The 18,255-nt window shown below is 45.6% G+C and overlaps 1 protein-coding gene across 1 annotated transcript in view; it reads left to right on the forward strand.

The window, feature by feature from the left end:
• Nucleotides 1–18,255, forward strand: part of LOC126992830 (carbonic anhydrase-related protein 10-like) — a 180,298-nt gene that overhangs the window by 104,312 nt on the left and 57,731 nt on the right. The window contains exons 3-4 of the mRNA XM_050851662.1: nt 393–584; nt 6,765–6,860. Of these exons, the coding sequence (XP_050707619.1) occupies nt 393–584; nt 6,765–6,860 (288 nt within the window). The remainder of the gene's footprint in view (nt 1–392; nt 585–6,764; nt 6,861–18,255) is intronic.

Here is an 18,255-nt window from a genome sequence, read left to right on the forward strand (position 1 = left end):
ACACAGTCGTTGCCAGATAATCACACACAGTCGTTGCCAGATAATCACATACAGTCGTTGCCAGATAATCACACACAGTCGTTGCCAGATAATCACACACAGTCGTTGCCAGATAATCACACACAGTCGTTGCCAGATAATCACACACAGTCGTTGCCAGATAATCACATACAGTCGTTGCCAGATAATCACATACAGTCGTTGCAGTATCTATGTTTACCTTTTTACTTTCACCTGTACGTCGTGTGTAGGTGTCGAGGAGGCGTTCAGCACGGGTCTTGGCCTCACCTACAATGTTTTTCCTCACTTTCCATTAATTCATTTATACGCACATACCGTCGCCGCAGTCGTGTACTCGTGTAGCATTGTTAACCATCATGTTCCGTTTGCAGGTGACGGGGACGCTCTTCAACACCGGCCAGAGCGTCATTTTCAAAGTGGACAAGAGCACCAAGCACCACGTCAACATCACAGGCGGACCGCTCGTCTACAAGTACCGCTTCGAGGATCTCTACATCCACTTCGGCGAGGCGAACCGACAGGGCTCCGAACACCAGATAGGCGGCAACACTTTCCCGGCCGAGGTGAGAGAGAGAGAGAGAGAGAGAGAGAGAGAGAGAGAGAGAGAGAGAGAGAGAGAGAGAGAGGGGATAGGGGGGGTACTGGGAGGGATGGAGTTCGGATGAGTGGGTGAGTGAGTGAGTGAGAGGGAGCAAGTGTGTGTTCACGTGTTTTTAGCTTTAGTATTTTGTTTCTATGTTTATATTATTTGTTTATCTTCAACGTTTTGCTTATGTTTCGCCGTTTAGTTTTTCCCTTCTGTATTTTCCGTTCCCGCCTCAATTAGCCAGTTCCTGCGTGTCTTTCCCTATTTTTCCCTCGCCTCCCTTCCTCCCGCCGTGACTCTACATTTATTATTTATTGCATCGTTCCTTACATTCGCACAATATTTTTGGATCACGAAATGCGTCTGCTCGCTCAGTATGTTGCTTTATATAATTTTCTTTTGTAATGCAAAGTAATTATTAGTATTCTTTATTTGCCCTCAAAGTATTTTACGCTGATGGTCACTATGATGATTTTTTTTCCCTGATACACTTTTTGGAAGCTCTATTGTTTTGTTTAGGGTGGTTGACGTGTACGCCGCCGTCCGTTCAAACAGTAGTGGATCTTTTATCTTCCATTCCTTGCCTTGAATTCTTGATTTGGTATGATTTTTGTCAATTTCAAGTTATATAATTGGATATTTATGACATTGACTCGGTGGTGGGTAAGAACCCATTAATAGGGCTTGACAAGTGCCGCTAATTTCGGTACCGTGAATACCAGTACTTGAAGACTGGTACCGATAGTACCGTAACAACCATGAATCTGGGGTTCGCGGTGCGGCAAGGCATCGCTGACTCACCGGAGCTGACGATGCCCAGCGCCGCGGTGTTGGCCACTCGAGCGCCGTTTACGAAACGATCGCGATGTTGTTATGGACACACCGAGGAGCGAAGCTGGAGTCAGTGAGTCGGGACCAAGCTTTCTGAGTTTACCTTCGACTTTACTTATGATTCATTCTTTCCTGGACCACTGATGAGATTAATATGAATGATGTAAATAACAATAATGATAAAAAGAAGAAGAAGAAGAAGAAGATCAATGATAATATATAATGATAAATCAATAAAAAAAAATATAATAAACAATAACATTAAATACATAATTAATTAATTATTAATAAGAAATAAGATAAAGCGCCTGGTAGGCCAACAACCTGATGGTACTGTTATAGCCTCGGGGCGACGCCTACATACTCACTGAGCGCTCAGCTGCACCGGTACTGAAAAGTTGGGTGCCGGTGCCAGTACCCTCAAAGCATGCACCGGTACTGTTGCTGCTGTTAGCGGTTCCTGCCCAGCCGTAGGCCATTACCCAGAGACAAAAGTCCAGTGTGACATCCGGGTTACCACATTTTACCTTTCCCAGGTTTCTTTTCTTTTTTTTTTTTTCTTTTTTACGTCTTGGCCTATTGCGCCGGTAGGCTTCTTCCCGGTGGATCCTGATGGTCGGTCCAAGGCTTCTTCCCGGTGGGGCCTGATGGTCGGCCCAGCCCATTCTGGCGCAGGCGAGTGTTTATAGTGGCGCCATCTTGCATTGGCTTATGCTGCCCTCCCGGAGCTCATCTTTAATCCTAGAATCTAGAGTCCGGGTTGATAGGTGGTCTTCTGGACAGCATGTGGGTAGTTTTAAGCCACTCGGCGGCGGCTGAAAAATCCCAGCTTGGTGGCACCGGTCGAGGATTGAACTCGCGTTCTCCTGAACGCGGGGCCGTCTCGCTATCTCTTCAGCCACCGCCTCCCCAAATGGGAAGAATGGATGATTATTTGACCGTTTAAGTTACCTTTGGGCAACGTGTAGCACCGGCCCAGTCCTCTGTGCCAGTCTTACGGTGAAACCTTTGGGCAACAGCAGCAGCTATCAGAAAATCCTTCTGAGGAACACCAGCAGATGCTCCCAGATAGGCCACAGCCAAGATACTGAACGTGCTGCAGAAAAGTGGCGTACGTCAGGGTCCAGCTGATGACTTGTAAACAAACCTTCAACTGGTAGAATCAAACTGCAGCCTGACGCGATCCCATGAGTTACTGTTTTCAGATGGTGCAGATCATAGGTGAAGTAAAAAAGCTGGGAACACACGCTATAGCAGCGCGTGGCGGCGGTGCTCATCTCCGTCCCGCTGGCCCTTTGAGCCTGCGGTGGAAGAGAACCCTTAACCAGACACGAGGCAAGTGTCATAGGATCCCCAATAAATATACAAAACTTCACAGGATTTATAAAGTAAAGTAGTACCTAGAGTAGAATAGCCAAGACATCTCCCTAATCTTCCCATTCCCCTTATAAAACACCATGTCTCAGAAACGATGAAAGCAGAAAGTTGTCCACGGCGCAGGTCAGAATTGCTCCAGAGCAGAACCAGCTAAGAATCATTTGATAAAACACACCGCCTTTGAAATCTGACCTTGCCATGGCCTCCGTAGAGCAGTGGTTAGCGTACCTGTCTAAGGATACGCTGGCCCGGAGTCGAAACACAGCCCGGGCCGTCGGCGTAAAGCTCATCCTGCTGTTCATCCTCCCTTTCATGCTGGTCAATAAATGGGCACCTGGGGAAACCTGGGGAAGGAAAACTGGCAATCCCGGACTTCACACTGGCCCGTGACCCGGGGTGATGGGTTCTTACCCACCACAGGATCCAGGGCCAATGTGACGGAGATGAGCACCGCAACCACGCGCAGCTATAGCGTTTTCACCCAACTTTATCTTCTGCCGTGGCACAGCGGAGTGTTGCAAGCGAGGGCGTTTTGGCTGTACATATTGCTTGAAGAATTGGTGGGTATTAAGTGGCGCGTCGTAAGTCTCAGCGAGATAAGAACGGCTGATATATTTCTTCTCCTTCTTCTTCTTCTTCTTCTTCTTCTTCCTATTCTTCTTCTTCTTGTTTCTTCTTTTCTTCTTCTTCTTCTTCTTCCTATTCTTCTTCTTCTTCTTCTTCTTCCTATTCTTCTTCTTCTTGTTTCTTCTTTTCTTCTTCTTCTTCTTCTTCCTATTCTTCTTCTTCTTCTTCTTCTTCTTTTTCTTCTTCTAAATCTTCTTCTTCTTCTTCTTCTTCTTCTAAAGCTTATTCTTATTATTATTATTATTATTATTATTATTATTATTATTATTATTAGAAATCTTCTAAATCTTCTTCTTTTTCTTCTTCTAATCTTCTTCTAAATCTTCTTCTTCTTCTTCTTTTTCTTCTAAATCTTCTAAATCTTCTTTTTTTTCTTCTTCTTCTTCTTCTTCTTCTCGTCCTCGTCCTCGTCCTCAATGTCCTTGTCCGCCTCCTCCTCCTCCTCCTCCTCCTCGTCGTCGTCTTCCTCCTTGGGTATCCACATATTTCTTTCAGTATTTTCTATTTTCTTTATTTCCCTCTTTATCTCCTTTGCATCATTATACCTCCCTCTCTCTCTCCACTTCCTCATCCTTCGCCTTCCTTCTCACGCGTCTCCGTCCTCTCCTTTTGTTCCTCCAACCCTCAATCTTTCTTTCCTCTCAAACTTTTTTCCTCCGATCCTCATTTTTTCCTCCGTCTCCTACATATACTTTCGAATCTTTCCTTTCCTCCCTGGCATTCAGTTCCCGTTTTCTCATTTCTCTCCCTTTCCAAACTTTTCTTCGATCTTTCTTCCTTTCCTTCCTCTCTCCTCTTTCATCTTCTTACGCTTTCGAACTTTCTTTTTCTCCTTTTTTTTTACTGTTTTCTTCACTTCAATATTTTTCCGTGACCTTTCTTTGTTTTCCCTCAACTCACCGAACTTTTTTTTCTTTGACCTTCCTTCCCATCTCTCTCTCTCTCTCTCTCTCTCTCTCTCTCTCTCTCTCTCTCTCTCTCTCTCTCTCTCTCTCTCTCTCTCTCTCTCTCTCTCTCTCTCTCTCTCTCTCTCTCTCTCTCTCTCTCTCTCTCTCTCTCTCTCTCTCTCTCTGTCTTTCTCTCTCTCTCTCTCTCTCTCTCTCTCTCTCTCTCTCTCTCTCTCTCTCTCTCTCTCTCTCTCTCTCTCTCTCTCTCTCTCTCTCTCTCTCTCTCTCTCTCCATCCCTTCGTTCCGTCCCTTCTCTTGGTTCATGTCAAATAACAAGGATGGGGTCGCTGCCGTCCCCCCAGTGAGACGCGGCAGAAAGGTCCGTCCCAGATGATGTTCGGCATTATGATAATTTGTCAATATATGATGTCTCGCGCCGGGGACTGTCATCTGTCGGGCCTTCACCAGGGGAGAGGGAAGAAGTGGATGTGTTTCCTCGCTTTTCTTTATTAGCTTTAGCTGTTTCGGTAGTGGTAGCAATAGTGATGTAGTAGTAGTAGTAGTAGTAGTAGTAGTAGTAGTGGTAATAGTAGTAGTAGCGGTTGTGTTAGTATATTGAAGGTAATAATAGAAGTAATTTGTGTAGTTTTTGTACTTGTCACACTTACTATTCATTATTATTATTATTATTATTATTATTATTATTATTGATCTTCCCTACCATTCTTTGCTCTCCACGTGAATTCCTTAATATAGCCCTCCTCCTCCTCCTCCTCCTCCTCCTCTTCCTCTTCCTCCTCCTCCTCCTGTAATACACCTTCCAAAATATTTACCTATCTCCCCCTCCATCAGTCTGCCTGTCCATCCATCCAATCAGCGCTGCCTTCCCTGTCAATCAATACCTTATCTATCATTCAGTCTAACTTCAGCGGTGCCTATTTTTTCCTCCTGGCATCCATTGATCAATCTATATATATACACCCGCCTCAAAATCTCTGCTATCCGCGTGCCTCTCCATATACTGCTATCTTAGTGTTTTCATGGCTAGTCTTTTTATCTCTGTGTCTCGATCTATTTATTTATCTATCCGTCATCCTATCTATCCGTTCCCCTCCCTTGGCTCGCGGGTTTAACGCTACGAACCGGATATTCAGTCGACCGTAAACTGACTGGATGAAAGGAAAAAAGCACTGTACACACACACACACACACACACACACACACACACACACACACACACACACACACACACACACACACACACACACACACACACGCACAAACAAACACACACGCACACGGACACGGACACACACCCACACACACACACACACACACGCAGTCCCTCACTCACTCAAACAAACAAAAAAGGGAGTTAGAGAGAGAGAGAGAGAAATAGAGAGAGAGAGGGGGAGGAAAAAAAGGCTTTTGATATTGTTACAGAAACCGGCCATGAAAGCGTCGGGGGAAAAATATATATAAAAGGTTTAATGGAGACAATTTTTGCCCGGGAGTAAAGGGAGAAAAATGACGATTGTGTTGTTAAAAGTGGGAATGACCTGTGTTGTGCCTTCCTGAGAGAGAGAGAGAGAGAGAGAGAGAGAGAGAGAGAGAGAGAGAATAACACTCACATACATAGAAAAATATTACAAACAGACAAATATATATAGTTACAGAGAGAGAGAGAGAGAGAGAGAGAGAGAGAGAGAGAGAGAGAGAGAGAGAGAGAGAGAGAGAGAGAATAATACTCACATACAAAGAAAAATATTACAAACAGACAAATATATATAGTTACAGAGAGAGAGAGAGAGAGAGAGAGAGAGAGAGAGAGAGAGAGAGATAATCAAGGCGAGATTCTGAATAAATAATGCCCCGGCGGCTTCTAATTGGATACGAAGCAAGACAAGAAACATAAAAAAAGAAGAAAAAAAAACGAAGCACGCGCGGGAGACCGGGAAAAAATGTGAGGATGTAGAATTAGAAAGTGTACAAAGAAAAGCTGAAGCAAAGAAGTGGTGTTTAATGTTAAAGGTTAGAATATAGAAAGACCCGCTGCCGTACTTTTTAAAATCTAGAGTAATGAAAGAACAAACAAAACTAATTAAACATCTAACATGGAAAAAGAAGCAGTAGTGGTAGTTGTAGTTGTAGTTGTTGTAGTAGTAGTAATATTAGTAGTATTAGTAGTAGTAGTAATAGATGTAATAGTAGTAGTGGTAGTAGTAGTAGTAGTAGTAGTAGTAGTAGTAGTAGTAGTAGTAGTAGTAGTAGATGTAATAGTAGTAGTAGTAGTAGTAGTAGTAGTAGTAGTAGTAGATGTAATAGTAGTAGTAGTAGTAGTAGTAATAATAATAATAATAATAATAATAATAATAATAATAATAATAATAATAATAATAATAACAACAGGAGTAACATTTTCCCCCCGCCGCAGATCCAGATGTACGGGTTCAACGTGGACTTGTACCGGAACATGAGCGAGGCAAGGCTCGGATCCAACGGCATCGTGGGACTCTCCATCATGATCCAGGTGAGTAATGGCTGAAGCAGTGGGTGTAGGAGCAGTAGCAGGGGTGGCTTCCGCTTCGTTCTGACCCCCGAGTTAGCAGAGTGGCCACACCATGCACCGAGAGGCTGCTTCATTTACCGCGAAGGCTGAAGTCAGCTTGATTGCCCGTGACCTAAATATGCTAGCTGTTCCGGGTTGGGTGAGGCTGCAACAAGACCGAGGGAACACCAAGGGTCGTATTATAAGACATTTCGCTGCCCAAGAACACACATTTGACAAGGCTTTCGTAGGAGTTGTGATCATTTCCAGGGGTAGTTTTATGACCCTGGTGGTAGTGTGACCCTCTGTACCGTGAACCTGTTTTTTTTTGTTTTTACGTTGTTGCCTATTGCGCTGGTAGGCATCTTCCCGGAGGGGTTTGATGAAGCCCAAGGCCTCTTCCAGGTGGGGCCTGATGGTCGGCCCAGCCCGTTCTGGCGCAGGCGAGTGTTTATAGTGGCGCCATCTTGCATTGGCTCATGCTGCCCCCCGGAACTCGTTCTTGATTCGCTTGGACGGCTTCCTCTAGAGTCCGGGTTGATGGGTGGTCTTCAGGACAGCATGTGGTAGTTTTGCCACTCGGCGGTGACTGAAAAATCCGAGTGGTAGCGTGAGGATTCGAACCCGCGTCGTCCATCACGCGGCGAATGTGGGTCCAGTACGCTATCACTTCGGCCACCGCCTACCCCTGAGGAAACACTCATTAGAATCCGACTGACCCACTCTTTGTTTGACCTTTAGAAATAGCTGATGTAAGAAGCGCGTGTCTTATAATACCAGCCCAAGTTTCCTCGACCAAATTTCTCCCATTGTCCGCAGTGACGTCATGGCAGTGTTTCAGTCAAGGCGTCGGGCTTATATGGAAATTTTCAAGCTAGTTTTCACTTGACTATCGCTAATGAGTTCTTTTTTGCTCTTTTTTTCTAACTTTGCTGTGTGGTTTTGAGACACCTTCCTGCTCTAGCACTTCCTCCTGCCCACCACTCGAACTCCTTCAAGAGGCGAGCATCAAGACACCGCTCCCTCCGAACAAACACACACACAAAGGGAGAAACATGGACAGACAAAAAGAGAGAAACAAAGAGAAAGACACAGAGACAGTGACAGGCATACAGGCAGTGACAGAAACAGATAGAGATGCAATCCGACACACACACACACACACACACACACACACACACACACACACACACACACACACACACACACTCACCAAGAGAGAAGGGCTGGGAGATCACTTAAGGGCTCATGTGCGCCCGCGCGCTCACACACACACACACACACACACACACACACACACACACACACACACACACACACACACACACACACACACACACACACACGCATGCAGACAAAGACATTCAGACTGACAAAAAATGTAACCGTCACAGTTTAAACTTGTAATTAGTCAGAGTTTGTTTAAACTAGTCAGAAGCAAACGTAACGACTGTTGTTCCTAAAAACTAGTATTGCCCGGGCAGAAGTAGTCGCAGCAAAGGAGGCTGGCTGAAACACGACGTGAATGACAGGATTGATGTTACACCTAGATTTATTTAAATACTTCGGTCAAAACTAGTTTCAACAAGTGTTCTGTGTGAGAGCGAGGTGTTCCGGCACTTACCTGCCAGAATCCTCAGTGAAAACTAGGCGCTGTAGGAGTCATCAAACTAATTCATTTCTTCGAGAAATAAATAAATTATGTTTGTTTTATCCACATGATAAGATTGGCGGTATCTTGATCGCATATTTTATCCACTTCGGTGTAGTGTGAAAAAAGCGTCATGCCCATTTTGTGTCTTGACGAGCAGGGCAGCGGCCAGCAAGAAGAGCAACAGGCGGGTCATGTTTGGTTCAGACGGTTTTGTCATGGCTCGCCGACTGTCACTCATTCATTTTTAGGGATCTGAGTTAATTAATCTGGGAATCCCTCCTCCATCTTCTGAATATCGCTGCAGACAGTTCCCTTGTGTTCATTTTGCCTGAACTTGATGAGTTACTTTAACAGATAATCATGACTCACTATGTAGTGGCGAGGAGCAGAAAATGCAAGCTAAAGGTTGCAATGTAAATCAGGCAAACATTTTGAAAAATTAGGAAAGTTAGAGGCGACCTAAAAGTACACAATCACCAAAACTAAAATAATTGAAATGTCCCATAGAATGCTACGTGGTGCAATGGTTAGCACGCCTACCTGCGAATCCACTGGCCTTGGTTCGAATCCCGGCCGCGGCAGTCGGCGCGCAGCCCACCCTGCTGTTCATCCTCCCTCGGGCTGGTCGATAAACGAGTGCCTGGGGACACCTGGGGAAGGTAAAGTGTAGGATCCTGGATGTCACACTAATAATGGTAACACCACAGGCTCAGAGGCGAAGGTGACGGAGAGCACCACCGAGGCAACGCGCAGCTTTGCGTATGCAACCAACCTTACCTTGCTACCAAACAACCGTATTCTTTTAAATCTTTGTGTTTACTGCCAGTGACGTTATCGAACCACGAGTTGGAAGAATTGGTGACTTCTCTTGGTCTTGGATGAAAGGACGCGGTGACCCCCTGCACCGGAGATTATTGTTATTATTATTATTATTATTATTATTATTATTATTATTATTATTTACTTATCATTATTATCATCATCATTATTATCATCATTATCATCATCATCATTATCATCATTAGCTTACTCGTAGTAGTAGTAGTAGTAGTAGTAGTAGTAGTAGTAGTCGCAGTTGTAATGATAGTAGTAGTAGTCGTAGTAGTAGTAGTAGTAGTAGTGGCAGAGGTGGCAGGGGTGGAAGTAACAGGGCTGTGAGCGGATGGAGAAAATATAAGTGGAAGAGAAGAAGAGTAAGATAGCAGGACGAGCAAGAGAAGAGAAATACGAACGTGGAAAAAAAGGGGAGGAGGAAGAGGAGGAAGAGGAGGAGGAGGAGGAGGAGGAGGAGGAGGAGGAAAAGAAAAAGAAGGAAAAAGGAATGGAGATGCTCTACAAGTTTTAACTAAACAAGAAGGAGAATAAAGAACGTGTCAAGAGAGGATGAATAAAGTTTAGAGATAAAAGAAGAAAAATGAGAGACAGACAGACAGACACACACACACACACACACACACACACACACACACACACACACACACACACACACACACAGAGACAGACAGACAGACAGACAGAGGGGAGAGGAGCGGCCTAAACTCTCCCTCCAGTCTGGCTAGTGTCTCTGCTTTTCAGCTTGAGTGAGTCTGTCTCCGCTGTAAACTTTTCAATTGTTCAAGACACGAGGCGCTCCGTCCCAACACTTTCCTTACACTTTCCCTTCCTCGTCCGTACCTTCCTGCTCCGCCGCCCTAGCCGTGATATGCGCCCCTCAGGAGGAGAAGGAGGAGGAGGAGGAGGAGGAGGAGGAGGAAGAAGAACAGGAGGAGAAGGAAAATGGAATGGAGATAGAGCAGACATATCACAACGGCAGACATCCCCACTGATATCATGTCGCTAATTATCCCTACATGTAATTTTGAAGTCTTAGATTGTCTATAATAATGCTAAATTGGATGATGGTTGGTGTGTAAGTGGCAGGCAAAAGTCATATATCGCGACAGCCACTATAAATATAATTCGCCTACACCACTAACGGGCAGGGTCGTTGAAGAGGCTCCTCATGACTACCTACAAAAAAATAAACAAGTAAATAAAAATAACTCACGCCGGTATGTTGTACGCCTTTGTAAACATACTTAGATCGTTATATGTGCTAACCTAATCTCCCAGCACCATCGCACACTCGTCTACCGGTACATTCTTCGCCTCCCAGGAAAATGTAACCTGACCTTTCTGAACCTTTCCGAAACCTGACTCTTTCTGACCCCATCTTTACCTGCCCCTGCAACCACCACCACCATCACTACCACCATCACTACCACTACCACCACCCACGCAACCACCACCACCACAGCTTCTGCCTCACAACTTAACCGAACCAAGACTTCCTGACATTTCCTTGGCCTCCTCTGTACCTGCTCCACCACCACCACCACCACCACCTCCCCATTCTAACCTAACCTTCTAGACCATTTCTGTTTCTCCCCTCGCCTCATGTGTCTGCCTCCACACCAGGGATGGAGTGAATACCAGAGTTGTGTTTTCGAACACGACTACGAATACTTCAAATTCTAACGAATACGAATACGAAATCGAAAACACTGAAATGGTTTGAAATCGAATACAAATACGAATACTTCTTGAAAGTATTCACGAAACATTCCTGAATACTTTTCATTGAATAATACCTTCTTGACGTAGCTGAGTATAACACTGTTGTAAATTTATGCAACAGTAAAACGAGCTCGTAAGCTTGTGTATACTATACACGACGATCACACGTCCGCCCAGGAGGCTGGAGTTGTAAGGAGCAACGGCTGTTATTTGTGATAATAAACTTTGAAGTATTTGTCGGATTATTCGCAGAATTCGAATACTTATCCCTTGTATTCGAATACGAATGAGAATACTTTGATTTCTATCAATAATCATTCGAAGACAAGTACGAATACACCCAAATACGATATTCGAATGTATTCGAATACTAATACCGAATACGAATACTCCATCCCTGCCCCACGCACACCACAACCACCAACAACTTTGCCGCCTCAACCACAACTACCATACCCTCACAACCACCTTTTTCCTTATTCTTTTTCCTAATTCTCTGCTCTCGATCCATTCATCTTCACTTTTCGATCGTTATATATCACATCTCTTATCCCTCTCCCTCTTCCTCCTGCCATCAATCTTTCCCTCTGTCTTATATCACCCTCTCCCTCCCATCTTCTCTATTTTCCTTCTTTTCCCTAATTCTCTTCTCTTAATCCATTCATCTTCACTTTTCGATCGTTATATATCTCTTTCTTTATCCCTCTTCCATCTTCTTCCCAACATCAATCTTTCCTTCTGTCTTATATCCTCCTGCCATCAATCTTTCCCTCTGTCTTATATCACCCTCTGCCTCCCATCTTCTCTATTTTCCTTCTCTTAATCCATTCATCTTCACTTTTCGATCGTTATATATCTCTTTCTTTATCCCTCTTCCATCTTCTTCCCAACATCAATCTTTCCTTCTGTCTTATATCACACTCTGCCTCCCGTCTTTTTTCTTCTTTTTCCTAATTCTCTTCTCTCAATCCATTCATCTTCACTTTTCGATCGTTATATATCACTTCCTTTATCCCTCTTCCTCTTCCTCCCATCATCATTCTTTTCCTCTGTCTTATCCTATTCCTCCCATCTTCATTCGTTTTCCTCCTTTGTCTTCTCTTCTTTCATCTTCTTATCTCGTCCACATCAAGTAACAACCGCCACCTCCGCCGCCTCCCCCGCCGCCTCCGCCCCCGCCTCCTCACCTCCCTGGCCCTTAGACTTTTAAATCCTCTTTGGTGGGACTTTCCTAAACTTCCTCCCTAACCTTCTCCGACACTTCTCGCGATGCAGACCACGAAATCTCGATCTTTTTCATCTCGTCTGTGTGTATGTGTGTGTGTGTGTGTGTGTGAGATTCTCTTCACCGTATGTAGGGTTGAAGTTTTGCTTTTAAATATTTCACCGGGGAGGGAAGGGTTGAATACACTGCCTTTATGTTCATCCTCTTATAACACTTTTCTTGGCAACATAATCTCTACCGGCCGCGTGGTGCAGTGGTTAGCGCGACTAGCTACAAATCCGCGTGCCAGGGTTCAGTCGGCGTGCAGCCCACATAGCTGTTCATCCTCCCTTTCGGACTGGTCGATAAATGGTTACCCGGAGAAACCTAGGGAAGGTACACTGTGGTAACCCGGACGTCACACTGGCCCTGTGCCCCGGGGTGATGGGTTCGTAAGCACCACAGGCTCATGGGCCAGTGTGACGTAGACGAGCACCGTGGCCACGCGCAGCTACGGTGTACGCCCCCAGCTTCACCTTGTAGTGTCTCCCTGTCCCCTTTAAACTTTTGAAAGCATCCTTTGGAATACCAGAAACACCGCCGTACCCGGAGCAACACCACTTCTGTGTAGCACGTTCCCCTCCTCGTCTCGTCTTCTAAACACAATTTCCCGACACTTTTCCACTCTCCTTCCTCCCTCGGCAGCAGTCTTTTTTTTTTTCAAACTACCGTTTTCCCCTCTCTGCCCTCAACTACTTCCCTGTATGCAACTTATTACCATGTGTTACTTACTTTTCATTCCCTGTACTCCGCATTACAAACTCGCAACGCTGCCTTGTATAAACTTCACCTTTCGTCGCCCCTCAGCCGTCTTGTTAACTCTTCTTGTAGCACTTCGCTCCTCATTCCCCTTCCGTATTCTCACAATTCCCCGGCACTAACATTTCTTCCTTTTATTCTCTCGTACAGCTACATTGCAATAGTATTTTCTTGTAATATTTCCGTTCCGTTATCTTTATTCTTAAATGGAACCTTACAGTATTTATTTCTGGCAATACTCATTTTTCCTTTTACTTCCTTCTAAAACTCTTGTTGTATTAATTTCAATATTTCAATTTATTCCTACAACTTCCTTGCAATTTCGTGGTCTGATGATACGTTTCTTTTATTTCGTTAACTTCTTCCAGCCGTTACACAGCAGTACTCTTTACTTGAAACTCCTCACCCACGATGCCAGATTGTCGTACTCAGCCTCTTATATTTACCGACTTCCGACCCGAAAACTGTCTCCTGGGCCCCAATAACTAGATTTATTTATATTTGTCGTTAAAAAAGTTAATTCCTGATGTTTCTTGGCAATAGTTAGGCGTCAGAAACCGGTAAATACTATGCGCTGAGTACGATAATCTGGCAACGGTGCTCCTCGTGTCAAACTATGTAGCAACACCTCCTTGTAATACTTTCCTTTCGCATCATTTAGCCAGAGCCGTCTTTTCAGTGCAACACAAACACTCCATCAACATTAAACTCCACCAACACAAGCACAGACCGCCGCCTTTACAACTAGCCCTAACACACACACACACACACACACACACACACCAGCGAGCTTTGTTATATAGTCATGGCGTTAAACGTAATTCCTATGTGCAATCTGCAAAACACGAAATCTGTGTGTCGTCCAGACCCATTTTCACTCATCAAGCGGCTGTGGTGGTGGTGGTGGTGGTGGTGGTGGTGGTAGTGGTGGTGGTGGTAGTGGTGGTTGTGGTGGTGGTGGTAGTGGTGGTGGTGGTATAGAACGAAACACCTTCCCCTTCAGTTTTTTTAGCGTGTTAAGCGAAGGGGGGAGGGACGGGAAAGCGAAAAGAGGGAATGGTTGAAGGTCATGGTAGCGAGGGAGGGGGAAGAAGAGGGGGAAGAAGGGAGGATGAAAAGGGAGGAAGGGAGAGAAGGATGCGAGAGGGAGTGAGCGAGAAGAATAAGAAATGATAAAAAGAGGAATTAGCAGGAGAGAGAAAAATGGATTAAGGTGAATTGCTACAAGTGAGAGAGAGAGAGAGAGAGAGAGAGAGAGAGAGAGTCGCTCACAATGTGTTGTTAATTACGTTTTTTACTCCTTTCCTTTCTCTTACAAAACGCACGAAAGAGAAGAGGAGGAGGAGGAGGAGGAGGAGGAGGAGGAGAAGAAGTAAGAAAAGGAGGAAGGGGAGGAGGAGGAGGAAGTGGAGAAGGAAGAACAGGAAGAGAAGGGGAAGGAGAAGGAGGAGGAGAAAGAGGAGGAGGAAGAAGACGAAGATGAAAAAGAAGAGGAAGAAGAAAAAGAAGGAGAAGAAAAGAAGGAAAAGGAGGAAGAGGAGGGAGTGGAGAAGGAAGAGCAGGCAGAGAAGAGGGAGGAGGAGGAAGAAGACGAAGATGAAAAAGAAGAGGAAGAAGAAAAAGAAGAAGAGAAGGAAAAGGAGGAAGTGGAGGAAGTGGAGAAGGAAGAGCAGGCAGAGAAGAGGGAGGAGGAGGAGGAGGAGAAAGAGGAGGAGGAAGAAGTAGACGAAGAAGAAAAAGAAGAAGAAGAAGACCAGAACGAGGAGGAGGAAGAGGAGGAAGTGGAAATGGAAGAAAAGGGAAGGAAGATGACTGTGGAAGGGGAGTGGAAGAGAGATTAATGTCAAAGAGGAATAGAAGGAGAGGAAGGAGCGAAGAGAGAGAGGGAGAGACGAAGGAGTACTGAGTAGAGGAGGAGGAGGAGGAGGGGAGAGAGGGAGATTAATGTCGAAGAGGAGGAGGAAGAGGAGGGGAGAGGAGAAGAGGAGGGAGAGGACAAAAGTACGTGACGTCAGAAGGGGAGACGTGAGGGCAATGAAGAGATTAACAAGGGGAGCAGTTTATTGAGAGAGAGAGAGAGAGAGAGAGAGAGAGAGAGAGAGATGGACAGACAAACAGGCAGACACACACAGAGAGAGAGAGAGAGAGAGAGAGAGAGAGAGAGAGAGAGAGAGAGATGAAAATAAAGAAAATCTAATGAGCAAACGTTGCGAAAATGAGAAAATTGCAAAATACTGAAACGCAGGTTGTGTATCTAGAGAGAGAGAGAGAGAGAGAGAGAGAGAGAGAGAGAGAGAGAGAGGGGGGGGGGGTAGAGAACAGTTTCGAGAGGCAAATGTGAGATAAGAAAAGTGACACTTGAGAGAGAGAGAGAGAGAGAGAGAGAGAGAGAGAGAGAGAGAGAGAGAGAGAGAGAGAGAGAGAGAGAGAGAGAGATCGTGGAAAAAAAAGCACTAGTACTCCCCGTCACCCTCCCAAAAGTTATGATAATTAGCACCATAAAAGGAAACACGCGCTTGACAAAATTATCCACCTTTTCCGGGGCACAGTTAGCCAGGTAAAAGCGAGCAGGTGACACTTGGCCGGGAAGATTTTTTTTCTCTTCTTATTCTAACCTCCTTTTTGCGATATTTTTACTTTAACTTGGCTGCTGGTGTTTATTTTTTTGTGTGAGTGTGAGTGTGTGTGGGTGTATGTGTGTGTGTGTGTGTGTGTGTGTGTGTGGGTGGGTGGGTGGGGGGGAGGTTATTTGTGCTTCACTGTGTTTTATCATTATTTTTAGGTTGTCTTTTTCTGGTGTCTCCTTTTTCGTTTTGCTGTATGTCAGTTTTTATTCTTATTTATGTGATTTTTGTCAGTCTTTTATTATATGTGTCCCCGCCATCAGCGTTTTCTTGTGGTTGTCTCCGTTGTTTTAGTCTTGTGTGTTATGCTTTCTCTAGCTTGCCGCCAATGTTAGAGCGTCGTGTTTAGCATTGCTGCAGAGTACTGGAAGGAGTCACGCTGCCGCCTCGCTGGGAATCAAAACCAATAATAGCTCTGACACGGAAGACTGGAACTATCGGGAGGAGAGACAAGGAGAGGTATGTCAGGAGCCTCCCTGAGGACGTCGAGGGTCATTTCAATGCTAATGATCTCAGACCTACTTACCGGGTCCTGAAGAAGCTCCACTCACAGCCGCCCTCTCGGGTGAATGCTATCCCAGCAGCAGAAGGTCCCCTCATCAGACATGGATGGGCAGCGGCCTCGTAGGGCTGAGTACTTTGAGCAGGTGTACAATGTAGACCTCCTGAGTGGGTATCTCTAACCGCTGGTCCGGTAATAGTGAATGCTGATACGCACATTGACGAAGCGCCGCCCTCCCTGACGAGGTTAGAGAGGCTGCGGCAAGGCTGAGAGGTGTAACAGCAGCTCTCGTTTGTAACATAAGTGCGGAGCTGCTCAAAGATGGAGGTGCGCCCATGGTCTGTTGGCTGCATCGGGCCTTTTTTTTTTTTTCTTTTCCTACGCTCCGCCTTTAACACTGATTGGCTTTCTTGATGGGGACTCGATCCGCCACAGTCCGATAGTTGTGTGGGCATTTTTTGTATAGTGACGCCATTTTAGCTTAGCTTATGCTGCCCCCCCTCCCCCCCCCTAACCCAAGCTCCACTTCGTCCTCATGAGAGTTTTGCTACAGGATGCCTGGTGTTCATCAGGACAGCATGTGGGTTGTCATCGGCCACTCGGACATGACTAAAAATTATTCTCTTTTGGCGTCGCCCGCCTGCAGAGGGGGCTGAAAGTTCCAATTTGAAAAGAACAAGATGACTCTCAGGATTGTAACAACTACCGTAGTAATACACTGCTCAGTGTGCCAGGCAAGGTACATGCCCAGCTGTTGTTCATGCAGATTCGCAGTCATCTGCTGAAGGTGCAGACTTGAGTCGGCCGGGATCACGCCTGGCAAGTCAACAACTGACGGTATCCTAGCGCTTTGCGCACCGGTGGAGCACCGAAGTGAGTTTCGACAGGGAATGTTTGCAGCCTCTGTCGATCTCGAGAAGGCATATGATCCAGTGCATCTTGAGGCACTCAGGGATCTCCTGCTACTTTGTGAGATTGTTGCAAGGATTGTTGGTCTTTTCATTGGCTTGTACTCTGGGACTTGGTGCTACGTAAGAGATGGGGGTTATCCAGCTTCCTCTCTGTGAACGGTAGCGTGAGGCAGGGCTGCATCCTTGCCTCAGTCACTTTTTACCACTTGTATGAATTGGGTAATAGACAGAGTTGTGGCTCTGTCATTGTGGGGTATCTATCTGACCTACTAGGGTCACTGACCTTGTTTTTGCCGATGATGAAGTAATGTTTGGGATGCAAAGGCCAATTGTTCAACGCTCAGGCGCGGTAATCCCAAAGACTAGAGTTCGAGTACTGCCGCTGTTAATATTCAGCTACGGCCGAGTGGCGGAAGATTACCCACCGACCTTGCTCATGACGATGACGCAGTAATGTTTGGAGAGGTGGTGACAGAGTGGTCAGAGCCCGGACATGTTTATCCTGAAAACCCGGGTTCGAGTCCTGCCACAAGAAGCCGGCTCACTTTAGCCACTATCAAGTGGCAGATCTTTAGTCTACCCTAACTTCAGCGACTTTGGTCAAGTGGAGCACCGGGGGGCCAGTGTTGACCAACCAAGACTCGTATATCTCGGCAGGAGCTTAAAGCTCCGAGGCCACGCGCAGCTGTAGCGTGTGATCTCGTTGTAAATAATGGAGACTAAAAAAAAATTCTGCTGGTGCTTCGGGCTACAACTTCAACAACTATTTGCCGAGTCATTAGTGATTCTGGCGATGGTTTACGAGAAACTGCACGAGGACGCAAAGCCTTTGGAACTTCATGTCTCCTGGGCCACGACCAAGGTACTGGCGTATGGAAGCTTACTAGACGAACAGTGAAGTGTGTTCATGCGTGTGGTGAGGACATTGAGATCTTAGAAAATTTCACATCTCCTGTTATCGTAGTGCAGAACAACGGCGAGTCACTCCATGAAGTCTTCGGCGGATTAGCTCCGCCTACGATGTTATGAACTCGTTGAACACGAGTATATATGTGTCGTCAACATCTATACAGAAGGACAAAGATTTGACACGCAGTCGGGTGTGCT

Source organism: Eriocheir sinensis, chromosome 7 (assembly GCF_024679095.1).
Source record: "Eriocheir sinensis breed Jianghai 21 chromosome 7, ASM2467909v1, whole genome shotgun sequence".
NCBI lineage: Eukaryota > Metazoa > Arthropoda > Malacostraca > Decapoda > Varunidae > Eriocheir > Eriocheir sinensis.